Source organism: Pteropus medius, unplaced genomic scaffold, assembly GCF_902729225.1.
Source record: "Pteropus medius unplaced genomic scaffold, Ma_sr-lr_union100, whole genome shotgun sequence".
In the NCBI taxonomy this organism is placed as follows: Eukaryota; Metazoa; Chordata; class Mammalia; order Chiroptera; family Pteropodidae; genus Pteropus; species Pteropus medius.
In genome coordinates, this window is record NW_024352947.1 from 2,425,967 (window position 1) to 2,444,987 (window position 19,021).

At 40.3% G+C, this 19,021-nt stretch overlaps 1 protein-coding gene and 1 pseudogene across 1 annotated transcript in view; one reads left to right on the forward strand and one right to left on the reverse strand.

Annotated features, from left to right (window-relative positions):
* ARID4B (AT-rich interaction domain 4B) overlaps nt 1-19,021 on the reverse strand; it is a 115,581-nt gene continuing 96,560 nt past the window's right edge. The window contains exons 18-24 of the mRNA XM_039850349.1: nt 18,648-18,684; nt 16,491-16,683; nt 10,576-11,784; nt 7,750-7,863; nt 5,251-5,466; nt 3,984-4,130; nt 1-1,761 (exon numbers count right to left, since the gene is read on the reverse strand). Of these exons, the coding sequence (XP_039706283.1) occupies nt 1,634-1,761; nt 3,984-4,130; nt 5,251-5,466; nt 7,750-7,863; nt 10,576-11,784; nt 16,491-16,683; nt 18,648-18,684 (2,044 nt within the window). The 3' untranslated portion in view covers nt 1-1,633. The remainder of the gene's footprint in view (nt 1,762-3,983; nt 4,131-5,250; nt 5,467-7,749; nt 7,864-10,575; nt 11,785-16,490; nt 16,684-18,647; nt 18,685-19,021) is intronic.
* LOC120592688 (uncharacterized) lies at nt 12,233-12,351 on the forward strand (annotated as a pseudogene).

A 19,021-nucleotide genomic window follows, 5' to 3' on the forward strand; every position in this document is an offset into this window, starting at 1 on the left:
TTCACAAACTATGGCATTTTATTTCAGAGCCTTTGCTTACATTTGTACAATATATTACATAATTCTTCATTGTTTGCAGATCCTAATATATACTTTATAGCTTTTATTCTATAAGCTTTTTCTTCAATGTTTTGCTGTCAACAAATCTTTACAGTCCTGTACAAATTTGAGTAACTTGAAACCATTTTCAACAAAATTAGTTACTGTAAGCACACACTACGAGACTGAAAATGCTTCTCTTAGAAAAGTTGAATGTAAAGGATTCTGACACGTTAGCATCTACAACAAAACGCTTCGAAATTCTCACGTCGTATTGCCAGAAAACAAATAAAACATGCCAGCCCCATTCAAAAAAAGTACACAGAACTACAATTAAAACAGTAAAACAGTCTGTACAGTAAAGTACTGTGTATTAACAGTGCCAGGTATTAAATAGCTTGAATGAACACACCCACAATATACAAATGTCTTACAAAGGTGTAGAATTAAATACAAGTGCCAAACAGAACAGAGATTGGAATCATACAACATAAAGTCAATACAAGTGAAAACGATTTTGCGTTCATTTTGGATTTTATACAAGGCATTTAATGTTATAGGCCTACCACTCTGATTAGCTATTTATACTTAAAAGAACCACTATGCATTTGAGACAGTTCATATCAATAACCTTGAACCATACAAATACAGTTTCCTTGTTCCTGAAGTCCTCTTGTTGTAGCTCATAATAAAATAAGCAATACAAATGAATTATCTGTATTTAAAGAAAAGAAACATTTACAAGAAAACACAAAAATATAACTGTTATAATTCATTATGAATAAATATACACTTTGAACTGGCTAAGTACAATCTTTATACATTGTTTAAGATTTAATACAGTTTATTAGCCATTTTCTTTTTCGCACAATGTATTATATCAAAATTAAAAAAAAATACTGATTTATAGAAAAATGGCAAAGTACAGTAGTTCCATTCCAATTTGAAGGGGCATGAAAAGCCACTGCAAGACCTTTTAGCCTAATTCAAACCTGTAAACATGTTCAGTCTTTTTTAAAGAGAATCTTTAATATTTGGTTACCAGGATTGATGTCTGATATCCTGTTAACTGCAGGTTTTGAATTTATTACATGTGCTTGACTTATACAATTAAAGCCACCCTAAGGTGACTTGCTTTAAAAAACAATTAGCTTGTACAAATGAAAATAGGTTCATATTTTTTCATAAATAAATGGAAAAATATCAAATGCTCCAGCTTTAACAAAATACAAGGGAATACATATACAGTAAGTTATCTCACCATGTTCTGGCCCACCCAATAACTACGCTTACTGTATTGTCTCTACAGGCAGTGAAAAGCCTCCATTCGCCACAGTGGAAGGCCTTCAAGTTACCAGACACACAATTCCCAGACAAGTTGGAAACAATTATTGCTTGAGGAAAAGCAGTTCATTGTACTTTTTCTTCATAAAAAAAGTGCACTTAAGTGCCAAGTCAGCTTGTCAAGAAACAATTTTTAAATATAAAATAGTGCTTGTCTCATTTTTTTTTTTTTTTTGTGCCACTGTGCAGTATAAAAAAGACGTGGCCCTCAACAGCCATTAAGTGCAAAGTGCTTTAGCAAGTCCTGCTGTCACCTGCACTCAACTGACATTCCATTTTGTGATGAGCTGGCCATTGATGGTTCAGCTAAAGTTAACATAACAGCAGCTGTTATGGAGCTGGATGAAGGTGAAGAGGAGGATGAGGATGTAGCAGCACCTGAGGGAAAGGGAAGCCAGGTCAATAGCCAGATAACACGGGTAACCGTAATAAAACGAAGTTAACGCTAGTCCTAAGACTAAAATTCTGCTGTATTCTCCAAAAATCATTGAGCTACAAAGAGTAGTCAATTCTCACAGTACCATAACGTAAGAAAAGGAAAACCTAGTGTAACTTAAGCAGCCAGACGGTGCCAAACCACAGAAGTCATAAAAAAAGAGAGACCAGAAAATGCTCCTGCGTGCAACAAAGAGGAAAAAAAATCGTGTGTTTGGTCCATTAAGACATTGAAATAAGAGAACAGACTTTCTGTAATAATGAAACAAATGTCAAAGGGATGTGAGTCCAATAGGACAAATCTGTAACCCACCCGAAAATCTTTTCCCCGCTCCTAATTCCCGTTTCTATGTTCGAAGCTTCTTACGAATTTAAATGGCGATGAGAATGGAAGACTAATTGCTTCTTAAAGGTTTCACAGCTCAACTACTGCATTTGACACAGCTGACCACTGTCCTCCACAAAGTCCCTCCGTGGCCATCTTCTCCACTGGAGGCTACTCCTTCTCAAGTCTTGCTGGTTCTGGCTTCTCTTCAGTCTGACCCATAAAAGCTGGCCTGCCCCAGCCTGCCTTTTCTTTTCTACCCATATTTCTTTCCCCGTGGATTTACTCAAGTACCGGGGCCTAAAAACCCACCTCGCAGTAAGGACTGTACTACAGATATGCCAATGAGTTGCAAATTAAATCTCTAGTCCTGACCTCTCCCCTGAGCTCGCACTGACATATCCACGGCCCGCCTGACATGCCACTTGGACACCTAATAGGCATTTCGAAAAGGAACACAGCTAAAACGTCCCTTCTGTGCTCCCCAACCTATGATCTCTTTTCGAGATCTTCCTCATTTCCAAAACTGGCACCAGGTATCCAGTTGTTCCAGCCAGAAACCGACGATGAGTCACCCTTAGTTCCTTCCTCGTGGGCCACCTAATCCATCAGCAAGCGCTGGTGACGCGACACTCACTGCTATCCGTCTCTACTGAAACCATCCTGGTCCATGTCACTACCATGTACTGCAACAGGCTCCCGATCGACACCGCTGCTCCCACTGCCCCGCCAGAGTCTACTTTCCGCGTGGCAGACGGAAATTTTTAAAATGCTAGAAATCATGATGTCATTTCCCTGTTTAATGCTTTCAAACAGCTGTCTGTCTACTTAGAGTAAAATCCCAGCTCCTCATCCTGGCCTACGAGGATGTGGCTCCTGCTTTCCCGGCTGAGGCTTCCACCACCACCTTCTCAGCGCACTGGTTTACGTTCTGCTCCTGAAAGGCACCGAGTGCATGGCCTCCCACCGTGGAGCAGCTGTTCTCAACCTGGGGTGATGCTGCCCCCTAGAAGGTATCTGGGAATGTCTGGGGATGTTTTTGGTTGTCATAACTGTGAGGTGCTACTGGCATCCAGTGGGGAGAGGACAGAGAGAGGCCGCTAAAGAGCCTACAGTGCGGCCCCTACAGCAAAGAATAATTTGGCCCACAACATGAATAATTCCAAATTTGAGAGACTCTATCTTAGGGATCACTTGCTGTTCTCTCTGCCTAGGACCCTTTTGTGGACTGAACTGTGTCTCCCCAAAATTCTATGTTGAAGCCCTAACTCTCAATTTGACAGTATCTGGAGATGCGGCCTTCAGGGAGGTACACGGGGTGGGGCCCTGATCCAGTGAGACCCGTGTCCTGATAAGACAAACACACACAGAGGAAAGGCCATGTGAGGACACTGCGAGACGGCGGCCCTCTGTAAACGAAGGACAGGCACCTCAGGAGAAACTAAACCTGCTGACACCTTCGACTTGGACTCCAGCCTCGGAACAGAGAGAAAGACACGTCTGGTGTCAGCACCGCCCCGTCTGTGGCCCTCGTGATGGCGGCCCAAGCCAGAGACTGGGATGACTCCTTCCCCCACGTTCACTCTGTTCTCTTCACACTGCTTTTCACTAACTGAAAATCCGTTCAGACTGTTTGGCGGCAGACTGTAAGCTCCGTGAAAGTGAACATGATTTGAGGTAATTTTTTCTTTAAGTAAAACTTGTTCCATTTAATAGATGAGGAAAGTGAAGCAGAGAAATTAAAGAACTTGCCCGAAGATACAGAGACAAACTCGTATGCATCTCACTGCAGAATCATAAACTGCGTTATGTTTAAGTAAAGTGAGGTAAAAACACTTACTTTCTCTCTCTTTCTTCTTTAAACGCTTTCTCCTCCGATCAATGGAAGCTACTTCCGATTTTAATGACAGGTAATGTTTTCTGATTTCTTGTAGTTTTTCTTGAAGAATTGTGATGCGTTCAGCACTTGTCATATTTTCCAGGTCCGCTGTGAATTTAAAACTTTCATTAATATGTATTTTTGAACAAAAATTTAATATATAGAAGAGAAAACATAGTATGGCTGTAGAATAAGATCAAGACAAGAAAACTAAAAAAATGGCTTGCGAATGCCTGTTTCCCTACGTTTTTTTTCCAGCTTAGAATAATGTCTGGCACATAATATATGCATGACATTTGATAAACTATTTAATAAGTGTGTAGAATGAAAGACTTTATATCCTAAACACGTCTGCTGAAAATTCCACATTCATGTACAGTATTAGCACTGTATAGTGTCAAGAATCATACTTAACCAGAGAGTAGGAGGTAGGGGGAAGGGGGGAGGTAGACGGGGTAAAGGGGGTCAAATATGTGGTGACAGAAAGAAATCTAACTATGGGAGGTAAACACCTAGTGTAAATATATGTATGCCTTACTGTTAAAATGTACAGCTGAAACACTGAATTTCATTAACCAATGTCACCATAAAAATAAATTAATTTAAAAAATCATACTTAGAAATAAGGTTGGAGAGACACCAAAATGTAAAAATTGTATATATTTTTGAATGTCAGCGCTGCGGATAAATTTTTCTTCTGGATTCTTTCTGTTCTTTTTAGATTTTTTATGAGTATGTATAACTTTCACATTGGCAAAAATTTTTCAAAAGCTCTAAAGCTCACCTGTGTGAGAAACTCTGGGGTAGTGTTTTTGTTTTTGTTTTTTAATTTTATTATTAGATTCCTCATATACACTGAAGTACAGAGATAATACAATGCAGCCCCACATGGCCAACATCCAGCTGCACTAATTAGCAATTCGTGGAAAATCTTGTCTCATTTATAACCCCATCCACTCCCCACCCCCAACACCAGATTATTTAAAAACGAATTTCCAACATCATATCAGAAATACCTAGTCGATGTTGATATTTTCCTCAGCTACCTTAAAATTTTTCTTTTAGCAATTTATTTATTCAGATCAAGATCCAAATAAGGTGCTCTATGATGCATCTGGTTATCATGTCTCTAAGTTTGGTTATAACCTCTTTTTCAGCGTTATTGGCATGAGAGTTACTAGGATGAAGTTTCTACCGATCAACTACGGGTTTAACGGATGCCACTTACACATCTGAAAACTCCACTTGTAAACTTTGGGTAATCGATTACTGGGTTCCTTGAGATCAGGATCCTTGTCACCATTCTTCCCGCATTTTCCTGGAGACTGCGTCCTCGCAGGAGATTTGGTGCCATGCGCCTTCATTCCAGTGGAAACGGATTTGACTGGCTGAGTCTTAGCTACACCTTCACCAGCAGAAAGCTCTTCACTATCGCTACTATTTGCTGAAAGAAAAATAAAAAATAAATATTAGTAAACAGAAAAGTAACAAAGAATTTGTCACAGATTTTAGTGGACAATTTAAAATTAACCATTTGAGAATTTATGACTGCGGTAAAGAACTTGCTTTATAGATCCTGCCTAAAAACCTGGAAAACCGTGATGTACAAATACACCAGCATCTCATTTAAAGAAAACAAAAAAAACTCTTCTTACCTGAATTGCCATTTAAGAAAAAGAAACAAAAACTAATCTTCCATTATACCTGGTAGACTATTGAATACATAGTAATTATCTGAATGACTTTTTATTCTATTCTGTTAATAAACATAACATAAAACACGGCATCTTTTAATTCATTATAGAAACTTCTTAATTTTAATATTTATACGCACTGTATACATATAGCACTTTCCTACTCCTTTGGCCAGAAACAATGATGCAGAATCATCCTATTTAATAAAGAATCCTCCAGGAATAAACTCTAAATTTTGGTACACCCAACGATTGTCTTAGGTAACTCCTACCTCGTAGCTCGTGGACTAAAAATGAAACCATTGCTTTTACTCTGGTAAATACATGCAGTAATCTATGGAGAATTCCGAAGTCTACGTAACATTACGTTACATCTGCCTCTGCTGACTAAAGTCTCAGTACTAGACCAGAAATGCTTAATTAACACTTGGACAGTGTACCGTGTGACTACGTGATGGCACTGGTGTTTCCTCTTTCTGGACACAAACTATTATTTTAGATTCCATGAGAGTTAATTCACTTAACTTCATTATTCTCAGAGGATGGTTTCCTGATTCTGATTTTTCAAGGTAGAAGCCCAATAATTAAAATGGGAGAATACAATCAATAGCTATAGCTCTAAATTACATGAATATGTTAATTGACTTGTTGAAGATGCGGCCTCCTAGAAAACGTCATTTAAATGGTAGTCTTGAAGACAAAAACATCACAGTGTAATGAAAAGCACTTTAAAACAGCCTGTTAGTTACTCCAAATAACTGATGATCAAATCGGCATATATCCACTGATTCTTCATTTAACGATAGCTACCAAAAAAAAGAGCAGAGTTTGGCTCTCAAAGCCCGAAAAGTATTCCAGATAGGAAAGGTACACGGCAACCCGCTGTGGTGTTTCAGGAATAAAGACTCTCCACCACTCTCTTACGGCACGTTTCTTAAGCGAATGCCCGCCCAGCCCCGCACTGCTGCTCTGGAACCCCTGGCAACTCCTAGCTAAGCCCCCAAGGCTTGGCGCCACTCTGATGCAGTGGTCTTCCTCAGCCCGGCTTTCATGGCCTTGCTGAGCACAGCCGCCCGGGGCCCCAAGGGACGCCATATTCACCGCCTGGAAGTCATATGGGCTCAGCAGAACCTCGGGGAGCTGGCCGCATAACCCTTTTCTGCACTGAAGTGCAGCCAAGCCGGCCGATAGCAAAGGTCAGGCAGTGGAGGTGGCAGGAGTCTCCTGGAAGAGCAGCAGGAGGTCAGTGTGGGGCACCTGAAAAAAAATTCTTTACATATTTTCTGCTTCTCACTTTGCCTACAAAAGAGAGATAAAATGTGCAGCTCTCAGGAGAAATACAATATATATATTCCTGTAGGTCGATGAACAGTCATTGCGAAGTCAAGTCTTTAGGTAGAGCGCTCCTTAGCAAATGCACTATTGTTTATAGCTGCACTTGGGCACACGGTTGGGGTGCCAAAGGTAAAGGCAGTAACCAGAGTTGTTGGGATTACAGCTCTAAAGCTATCTTGATTGTTCTCTGCTAATTTTGCCTTGAAGAATTACAAAGCAATCAATTTCACTGCAATAAAAATGACATATACCTGGAGCATTTCGTAATATGTGATATATATAATTGCAAGTAGAAAGAACTATAGAACATAAAACTAGCATAAAGATGGTGACGTTTATATTATGTTGGCTGTTATTTTAGAAAGGATGACCTGCTCATTCATCAGCAATCAATATCACTGCTACGACCAAGACCAAATTTGCTTAATCCTAGAATTTACCTAGGATCAGAAGACTTCTGTGTGACTTTTTTAAGGGTAGTGACAAAATGAGAATATTGAACTAACCCACATCTTGAATACTCTTTTCTTAATGAGGAAAAAAATATATCTGCTGTAATTTTTTAAATTGTAGTTGACGTACAATATTATATTGCTTTCAGGTGTACAACACAGTGATTCAACACTTATATACCTTAGGAAGTGATCATCATATCCGCAATTATTTTTACATTTAAAAACGAAAGGTTTCACACTTACTGCCTTTCCCCTTCTTTTTGTTGTTTACCGCTGTTGCTTTATGGCTTCGTTTCTGCTTTTTTGATGAGCTTCCTCCTCCCTGAGCTTCTCTCACTCTTTTCTGACCTGTACAGGCTATGACAGGACAGAAATTATTAAGTGACACTAAATGAAATCAAGGTTTCCCTAGGTATAAATTCCACGTTTTAGAAGCACAGAAAAATTCTGAAACTATACATGTTCTTTTTCAGATTTATAAATTATCATAGAAATTACAAACTTTCAAAATAAATTGTCATTAAGAAGCTGAATCACTGCACATAATAAAAGCTAGTTTTTTAAGAAGCAAAGTGTGAACAACCTTCTTAGGAAAATCGGATATAAACAGAGTAGTTCTCAGTATAGTACTGGGAGCTAACGAGTCTGATTAATAGTAATTCAAAAACATGCATATGCTGAAAATACAAACTGAAATTTCTTAAAACTCAGTAAAACCAAAATATTAAGATTTAATTACAGGTTAAGGCATGAATGACATATATTATGATATTAATAAAATTTTTAAATGAGATGAATGAAATAAGTTTTAGTAGTAATTTACACTTATATTACAAATTTATTTCAACAATAATTTAGATCCCAGGGCACTGGTTAACACATAGACCATTTAAGAATCCAGCATAGTAGTTCTAAGAACCGTTTCACTTTCTTGTTAGAAAATTTTCTCAAAACATTAGAAATGTCTCCCTTATCTTCAAGGACTAGCCCAAGTCCTACTTCTTCACTAACCTTCCTCGATGCCCAGGGTTCACTGATTCATCACTACTCCAAGCTGGAGTTTCTATACATTTTTCTGTATTAATAATTTGGTCCTCAGCATTTGCTGTGTTTCTGTAGCTTTCTAATTATACGTATTTTCTCCCAGACTATACGGTAAGATCCTTTTTCCAGAGATGAGTAAAGTCCTATTTCTGTTCAGTTCCGATGTCAGATACTATAATGACATGATATAATTAGTATGACAAAACTATGCTATGTTTGCTACCAAAAAGTTTCTTAGTCCTCTTATCAATGGTAAAATCAACCTTGAGTATATAAGACATGGCTTCCATGGCCCACAATAGAACAGGCTATTAACTGTTTTGTTTGGAAGTTCCTAGTTTTCTTTTTTAATGGGTTACATCTCACATAATTTTTCCCAATGCTATTTTAATATGACAAAGTGAAACATAAATGAGGTGATTTAGATATTGACTATACTGAAGAACAGAATCTTAAAAAAAAAATCGCCAGGTTTCTCTCCAGGAAAGTTTAACTCTGAAACTTTCAGCTCAAAGAAATAAAAAGCTTAACGTAGGCTAAATTAGAGGAAAATCCTATGTCTAAATTATAAAAACTTACACTTCTACTTTTAATGTGAATTCTCAAATATCAGTAGACAAATGTTTTAAAATGAAGCCATATGAAATTGGTGCTTAAGAATTTATCCTTGAAGAGATATAAATTCTAAAATATATATGTTTGATTTGATAAACAGATGGCCTCTGTTACCCTAAGTTTGGGAATTCTCAGGTTTCTTACTTTTTAACTCTGAAGATGAGATTCAGCAAGGCAATACTGACGCAGTCTATCAGAAGACAAGATAACATCTTAAAAATATATATATACATATATATATACATATATATATATATTTTAAGCTTTCATAAGATATGAGGAACACAGTAAGGATACAACCTGTTAAGAAAGGGAACTATTAAAACTTTGTATTATTATTGTCAAAAGCCTTTCTAATCATCTGTGACAAAGGCTTCTATAATTTTGAAGATTATTTCTGCGTGGACAGTTCCATTCCATGAGCTAGTATGGCACACAGATCATGGAGGCTGGACGTGTGAATGTGAAAAAAACAAAGAACATCTCAATTTAATTGCAAGTATATTTTTCACAAAGGCTTTAAGTCAAGATTTGTGTGACAAAGTTTTTGCAATAATTATATTGCAATAAATCTAGAAAAAGATTTATGTGAGAAAACGTGGATTTAACCAATCTAATCTAGATCAGAACTCTTTAAATTTAGCTAAACACCTAAAGCTAGCTAATATCTCACAATAAAAACTGGCACGTTACATAAAATAGATACCCTAGTGTTCTACCTTTACAATGCAAAAGTGTGCAAGCTAAGTGTCAGCCTAGAATACGTTGATTTAAAGACACCTGAATGAAGTGGTTTGTGAGAAAGATGACAGAATTATAGCTATCGGATAAGGTCCTAACCCTTCTGCAAAGTACTAACTTGAATTTCCACCTTTAACAACCTCACTGAAAATCAAAAAAGTGCCACTGCAGGTAAACACACACACTGGTCCTTCCACTTGGCAGCCGTGCATCTAAGAAAGCGCCCCACTGCTTTACGAACGCGCCCAAGTCAGTCGGGCTTGAGCATCATTCTGACACGCTGTCTGAGGAGGGCAGAGCCTGAGCAGTGGCCGCTCCAAACCCCCGCACACGGTACTTGCTAAGGGTGGAGGGGGCCGTCGACAGATCAAAACCTTCGTGAGAAACCGCCACGTTACGACTGCGAAAACAATGTTACAGAAACACATTTCGGCTGCTCGAGCCGTGCAACCAACCAAGCGGCTGGGAGCGAGCGTTCGGCCGGGTCCGGACCCGGCCTGGGCGCCAAGGCCACGCGCTCCTTCCCACGCTCGGAATGCGCTCCGCGGCTGGCCGCGCACATCGCCTTTCCAGGTCCCGCGCCAGGCGAGCGCACAGCGCCCCACGTCGGCAGCTGGCGGCGACACGGGACCGGGACTCCCCGAACGAGGCCAGGGCGGCTGCGCTCACCTTTGTCGGGCTGCTCCGCTTCGGGCTGGTGGCTGCTGCCCGAGCTGGCGCTGGCGTCGAAGCCCGCGGGCGAGCCGGTGCCCTCGGACTGCAGGTCCTGCAGCTCGCCCGCCACGCTGTCCACCTCGATCGTGCTGTCGGTTTCGCTCTTGATGCTTCGGACCTCCTCTTGGGTAGGAGCCAGCGTTTCCGACACTGTCACGGAAGCCTGCTGCCGGCCGGCCTCGGTGACGGTGACCGACGAGGGCGACTCCGGCGTGGTGGGGGGGGTGTTGAGCACGGAGTTGCTGCCGCTGCTCGGAAACTCCGCCTTCTTGTCGCCGACTTCCGCCGGCTTCTCCTCGGCGGGCGGGCCGTCCGCGCCGGGCGGCGGCGGGGTGTCCAGCTCGGCGCCGGGCGAGCAGCTGTCCTCCTCGGCCACCGTCTGCAGCGACCCCTCCGCCGGGCCGTCCTCCGGGGCGGGGTGCGGGGGCGACGCCGCCGCCTCCGTGTCCGAGTCCGAAAAGAGCTCCTTCAGCGTCTTCTTGGGCCACTGTCCCTGAATGCTTGACCACACGTCTTTCCGATCTTTAGCTCTGCTGTTCTGAAGTCTTTCGTCAGAGTTATTTAGAAGTTTTATCCTTTTTTCTGCCACTTCTGAAAATCCCGAATAGAAACCAGTTGTCCGTAGAGATTTTCTTTTTTCCTCCAAACCGTTGTATTTCTTAGTCGGTGTCAGCTTTGCTTTCGATTTTTCTTCCTCGTCTTCATCCGAAGAGCTGTTGCTACTATTTTCCACGCACAGTGCTTCTTTGTTCTTGGCCTTCTCATCCTTTTTGCCCGGGGACCCCGTTTTTGAACACTCCTCCGTGTTGCAATACCTTCTTTTACCACGTTTTACTTGTGGCTTTGAAGATTTATCGGGGGTGTCCTTCTTGACATCCTTTCTCTTTTTTGTGACCTCATCTTCTTCATAATCAGTATCTTCCGATAATCCTTCTATATCTTTTCTTAATCTTTCTGGAGATTTCGACCCTGGTTTAGATAGTACCAATTCTGCGTGGACCTTGTTTTCTTCCAGCAAAGATGAACTGTTCTGTTCCTCTTTTGAAAGATCGTTTCTGGCGTGGGTCAAATGATCACTCTTAGCTTCCTCTTTGCCATCATTGTCCATGTCCCTAGCACTCGGCTCATCCTCCTGCTCACTGTCTTCCGCGGAACTTTCAGAAGCTGGCAAAGAAGAAAAAAACGATGAGTATAAAAGACTAGTGATGTCTTCTCTGTGCCAGGCACGTTATACACGAGCTACGTTTACAGTCACCCCAGTTGCCAGGTTTTATGCTGTTTTACAAGTGAGGAAACGGGGCTTCAGAGAGTTAAGACACTCATCCAATGTTCTGTATCATGACTGGAGTGGTAGTTACACTATTGTGTATTTTTCCCATAACTCACCAAACTGTAAACATAAAAGTCGTGAATTTCATTATCTGTAAATTACACCTCAATAAAGCTGATGATAAAAAAGAAGCCTCTCCGATTTATAAGCAGGAACAGTTCTAATTCCAAAATCTTTATTCTTACAAAAGTTTAGCCCTTATTTTCACTGTAGCGGTGATTATTTAAAGATTTTGTGAACAATGGATTTCCACAATGGATGCTTTCAAGGATTACACAGTTAGTCCACGGCCATGCTACCCTGAACAAGCCCGATCTCATCCCATCTCGGAAGCTAAGCAGGGTCGGGCCTGGTTAGTACTTGGATGAGAGATCACCTAAAAAGACCAGGTGCTATAGGCATAAAAAATAAAAAAATGGATTGTGAGCTGACAAGGTCTTTGTAATCCGTGAGGTCAACCAGGGGTTGCCTCGCCTAAAAAAAAAGAATTATACAAGTAACTGATCGTCTTACATGAAAATATTTATAGAATTTCTTAAATGTGTTATATTAAATGAATTCAATTAAGTATAAAAAATAGCTTTTATTACGATTTTAACATGACATTTACTGAGAAACTGCTACACGCCAGGTGCTTCCACATGCTTTACACGGATCATCCCATTCACTCTCACAAAAACCCTGTGAGGTCTATGTTGTTACCGGCCCCATTCTACAGTTTAGGAGACACTGAGCATTTCTATTTCTATTCCTTCTGATAGTTATTACCATCGTCTCTTCGCAATATTCTATTTGTTGGTTAAGTTTAGTCTGCTATAAGCCATGAGGACTTTCGTATTAATACCCCTATCTCCCTTCTGCCGTACTTTCTCTATATATGTAAATACAGTATTTACAACATGTAAATGTGGTTCGTTGCAGAAATAAACAGTACACTTCCTTTCTCATATAGCCCTTTTTCCAAGTGTTTCCAAAAGTCTTTTCCTACAAGTCGTCTTCGTTTTTTATGCCTTTCACATCGATCTCAATTGCTCCATTAAGCCCAGCATCCTACTCAGCTCCCTAAGCCTCTTCCCTGGAGGCCCGTCCTCCGCCCCGCTCTCTGGGTGCGCTCTAACAGCCGACACCCCGGAATCCCCTGCACTTTCTCCTGATCTAGACTCACTGTTCAAGGGATCTCCTGTCACACCTTCCTTCTTGGAGTATCTCCCACTCTGTGTTGGAGAACATCATTTGTAGTTTCCTAAAACAGGTACATGGAGGTAAATATTCTTAGTCCTCACGTGTCTGAATACATCCTTCCCCTCAAACTTAATTGTGATGACTAGTGGAACCAGGCACAGAATTCCAAGTTGAAAATTATTTTCCTTCAAAATGCTGAAGGTACTGCTCCTTTGCTTATAGTGTTGAAAACATTACTTTCATTTGTCTTCTCGATCCTTTGTGGTGACTTTTGTATTCCAGCTATTTTATAATTTCATAATAAAATACCACGGCATGGCTCTTTCTTCATTACTTCAGGCACCTGGTGGACTCTTTCCATTTAAAGCTTTATGCCTTCGGTTCTGGAAACATTTCCTCTTTTAGTTACTTGCTTATTTCTCCTACCCTGCCCATCCTCCCCCCGCCCAACCCAAGGCTTGCTTGACCCTAGTGATACACATATGGAGAGAGAGCAAGCACTACATATAACACTCGCTAAGGAATGAGGTACGAATCAATAATACATCGATAACACGGTTGTGAGACAGTTCATAAGAGAACCATGGTTGGGTTTTTTGTTGTTTATTTTTTTAATCCAATTGCTTTTTACAGTTATATATAATCAGATACGCTGTTTCCATGGCTTCTTGATTCCTCGTACTGTCTGATACGATTTCAGAAGCAATGCTAGTGTCTCCCCATTACAAAACACAGAGAGAGATACAAACGCATTAGTACTTTCAAGCAACAGTGTTCTGTGTGTGCAGTTACTAGTTTCCTCCCTCTGCTTTCATTATTCAGTTATCTTTTCTCTAAAATTTCCATACTGCTTTCACATATTCCCTGGAAGATTTCCTCAACTTTAAATTTTAAGTGCTCTATTGAATTTTAATTTCAAATTTTAATTCCAAGTTTTTCTTGTTCTTTGTTCCTTTTTCATTTCATCCTTGGTTTCGGATATAGGTTCTCTCAAATTATTTAATAATCAACAGATACTTATAGGTTCTCTGAGATTACTTAATAATCAGAGAGATGATTAATAGTTCATTTTTGTTACCTTCATCTCTCTCTCGTCAAAGGTCATTTCTTCCATTTGTTTTAATTCCCATCTTTTATGTTGGAGCTCTCCTTGACTGCTTACATTTAAGGATGACCTACTAAAACGCGACAGGCACCACTGTGGTGACAGGGCTCGTTAATGGATAAGCTTTCCATCAGATGATTCGCCAGGGATCTAGTTTACTCAAGGGGATCTCTAGTGGTAGAACGATCGTTCTCTGGAGACATTCGATTTCTCCACAGAATCCCAACCCACACCCACCACCCACCCTGCTCATTCTGTTCCCAGCCCGTCTCACGCTGAGGGGACAAACTCCTGGCTAGCTGTGCTCCGCACTCACAGACGGGATCCATTTTTCTTTACATATACACACGCATACATATGCGCGTGCACAGCAACAATCATTTTCTAACTGGAAAAATCTCAAGTGTCTTGAATTTGACCTGTGGCCAAAATAAAATAAAATTCACCAAGGAAAAGAGAATACGCGAAGAGAGCATTTGAAATGTTAAAAAGTATGCCAATATAATGCTCACTGCTGAACTGTTTGCAACAGAAAAAATAATGGAAATAACCTAAATGTATTTTATCTGGAGCTAATTAAATAAAACAAGCCACATACTAAGAATCAGGACTTCACAGCAACAACACTGGAAGCAAAAAACGACGACTGAACGATGCCAATAAAACAACTTCCAACCCAGCTACACCATGAATGAAATAAAGATATTTTCAGACGTGCAGTCAATCTCTAAAAAATTACCTTCCCTCTTAGACACGTGCTCACCGCGTGCAGCGAGACTACACCAGAGCGCGTAAAAGACGGCATGGGAGATCAGAACCGAAGGAACGCCAAGGGCTGCTTCGAAGAGGGGCCCCTGGAACCCTGGAACGGGACGTCCCGGGAGGGAGGGCGGTGTGGCCGGGCCGGGCCGGGCCGGGCCGGGCCGGGCCGGGCCGCCCACCCGCCAGCCCCTCGCGTCTGCGAGCGCGACCGGATTCTGTATCTGCATTCAGCTCGTTTTGAGCGTGTGGTGATGAACTGCACCGGCCCCCTCGATGGGCCATTACTGGGGTCCGCTACCGAGATCGTTCCGCCCAGCAGAAAGCTTCTGTTTGGCCCGCGGCCGAAGGCTAGAGGTCCATTTGGGAGCCTGGGATCACAAAGTACACGGCGGCTCACCGCGCCCAGAGCCGGATCTTCCCGTAGTGAGCCCCGATGTCTCCACGAGCTCCCCGAGACCCTGCCCCACTGAACTCCCTGAGAGGCTTCTGTAGACACTCAGAGAAGCAGAAATAAAATCAGAATATGACCTGGAGACTCTACTCAGAAAAAATTCTCAGGGAGCTTTCAGTAAGAGGAAAGATGCTTTTTTTTTTTTTTAACATAACTAGGCTTATGCTTGCTACTCACATTTTTTATCCTCTTTAGGAATATATGTATGTAGATTTAATACAATTCTAAAGAAAAGGAATTCAGAATTCTTTTAAGTAAATACTATTCATTCATCATCATGGTAGACATAAAAATGTTCACATTATTATTAAATTATGTATTTTCCATACACTATTTCTACATTATAAAATTATTAAAAATTAATTTCAGAGTATTTACAGCATTTGGTTTATAGAATGAGTTCACATAAACATCCATTTGAGTGTAATCTCCATTACACTCAAAATAAAAAATAAAAAAATCCAAACTCCCTTTAAGTTATGAGAAATGAAAAATATTTTTATGGAGATACATTCTTTAACTTCATTTGACAGATCAGACCCCCGCCCCCATTGCCTTGCCAGTCAGATTTACTAACTCCCTCCGGTCCTCGTCATTTTTATTATTTGATAGTTACACTTCATTCTGCCCTAGATATTAAGCAGTAACGTCGCCGTAACAGAGAACATAATAATCGAGATAAGCAAAGTTAAATATTCTTTACAAAAAATCAATATAATTTTATAGTCTGATACGGCATAATACAAACTACTATGCTTTACATGGCAACATAAAGAACAGTACTTGAAAAAAAGCACAGTAACAGTACAAGTGTGAGTATTACCTTTTAACTAAAATTTAATAGTGCCCTTGGATCTACTAATGACAAATATTTCCAATCATCAATCAATGGCTGATTTATTTCAAGTAATAATGGAGCCAAAAAACTTCTGGTTCCATTAAAAAACAGAATTTAATAATGTCACTGAATGATCCTTGTAGAATTTGACTTACGCAAACTAAAACATTTGCATACAACAGGAGATGTCTGTTATATTTACCTTGAAGTCCGTTAAGGATTGAAGTAATTTCGATGGATTTAATATGCGCTGTATCAGAGTTTTTAGCATCGGTAAGATCCAGTTTAGATACCATTTCAGGAGATGAATTTGTCTGAAATGGTGGTTTTGACAAGCGCCGAAGTTTACAATTTTTAGGGGAATATTTTTCATCTTTGTCTTTTTCTTTGTCTAATTTATTCTAGATTAAGAGGAAAAAAAGTATCTCATGTTAGCCATAATTTACCATGAGGCATTTAATAGTGAACAATGTTAATACTCATTTTAACTCAGGTATAAAATATATTATTCAATAACATAGAGTATAAAAAGCCCCTCAAAACAGCCTGAGATGTTTTTTTCAAACACAGATGTTATTTAACAAACACTGCAGAATGAGAAAAAGTTTTTGTCTAATATTATATTTAAATAGTGGAAATAAATGAGCAATCAGATAGGCAATTAAGACTAGCAAACCTCCAATACTGCAAATAACTGGTATTATAAATTCTTCAAAATGAAATCATAATAGGATTAAATAGTCAAAAAAAAAAAAGAAAGAAAGAAAGAATGTCAACCTGGAAATTTTAAAACCTGGAACATTCTCAATATAAAATGTGGGCTGGGAATGACAAAATTCCAAATACCTTCATTCAGTTGACTGCTGGGAGTAACTCTAAGCAAATTACCTGTTGTAAAGTCAAGCTGGGGGTACCCTTCCTATCTCACTGATAAGTTAATATTTTGGGGGAAAAAATGAGAAATTTTCTCCAATGCTCTGTTTACAAGCAGGCGGGGCAAAGGCTAATGTACTTCCTGAAAACTATTTTTTAAATCTTTTAAAAATAATTTATAGGAAAAATAATTTAGACAAGCTCTCTAAACAACCCTGAAGCCCTGCTACACAGTCAGGCTGTAGGATGTGAGTGGCCAGTGCCAAGCTGGACACAGAGAAGGTAACTCCTTCCACACAGCGAGCTTCAGGGCGGTGGCTCTCCTGGGGAGGACCTGGCCCAGCGCCATCAGCCCCTTCTAGGGATTTGTTAGAAATGGAAACTTCTGGAACCAGACTCAGATCGAGTGAACCAGAAATGCTGGGATGGGGCCAAGCAATGTGAGTTGCGACAATTCCTTCAGGTGAGTGTCACACATGCTCAGGTGTGAGATTCACTGACCTAGGCCATCTGGGTGTAAGTCTCAGAATGTGCTGAGACGTATAAGCACGTATGAGCACGGAGACCACCACAACCTACCAACGATTAGTGTTGGTCTAATTTTTCTGCTGCTGCCACGTCATCGATTCATTACTTTATACCAGACGTCGTAATACACTACACATTCTGAAGGCAGAAATAGTCTACCCACTCGTAGTTCAAATATGGCTTTAAATGCTTGTAAGCAGACGGCCTCAAAAACAGTGGTTCTCAGGTCAGATGAGAGAGAGAGAGAGAGAGAGGTGTACAGGATCAATATTTTCCAGGAAGCTTTCTCAAAATCCACATGCCTCTTTCCTTATGACCAGGAGGGGCCAAGAACTGAATTGAGAACTAAATCGGTATTTAGAAAAAACCCACATAATATTCTAATATGGCTTCTCCCACCCCTACCCTATCCTCTACCTGAGAAATACTCCTAAAACCTGCTCTGTGTAAGGAAATTGGCTTTTTGTTTTTGCGGCCATACACACAAAATTCTTCCAGTAGATAAAAACAATGCTAAATATAGCACGATTTCCATAGTTTCCAATGAAGAACAAGAGTGCAGATGAAAAGAGTTTGAGAAGGCCTGAGCTGTAACAGGGTTCCGACGCCAAAACGTTAAAAACATGGACCTGATCTTACAGTGAGAAAGAATAACCACTTTAAGAGAAAGCTTTCACTCTTTGGGGCCACCAGACTATCATTTAGCAGGAAAATAAATAGCTCCTCGCTTTGAATGTGAAAACTGAATTTCAGAATAACTATTAAATATCTTAACTATATATATATACACCACTCAAAGCATTAAAAAGATTAAAAAAGATTCTAAAACCTAGTTAATGGTCTATTTTCTAATAAAACATTATAAGATTTCGCCTTAGAAAGAATACGAGTAATTAGATCAGACATGAAGGAACACTAACTCCCACATGAGCGGCAGCTAATGAAGAGTGTGGCTGACAGGGTCCCGTGTGTTCTGAGCCACCACCGACAGCCAGCTACAGACAAGGAAAAGGGTTGTCCTCTGCTTTCAGAAGCCTCCTTTGCTTCCAGAGCAGTCTGCAGCTAGTACAGTGACCTGGGACTTCAGGGTCTCTCAGCTGGAGACCAGAGGGACAAGAAAGGGTTGAAGAGGGTAAGTGAAATCTGCCTGGGTGGCCTTCTACAACGCTGAAACTGAAAAAACCTCAAAAATCATTTAAAACCATTTCCAAAATGTCTTTCCACAAGCTAATAGAAACTTTTTTCCAATCTAGATTTGGAAAACCTTATTTCAAGAGAGTATTTCCAACTCTACTAACACTAAACACACACATATACACACTTAAAGCAACA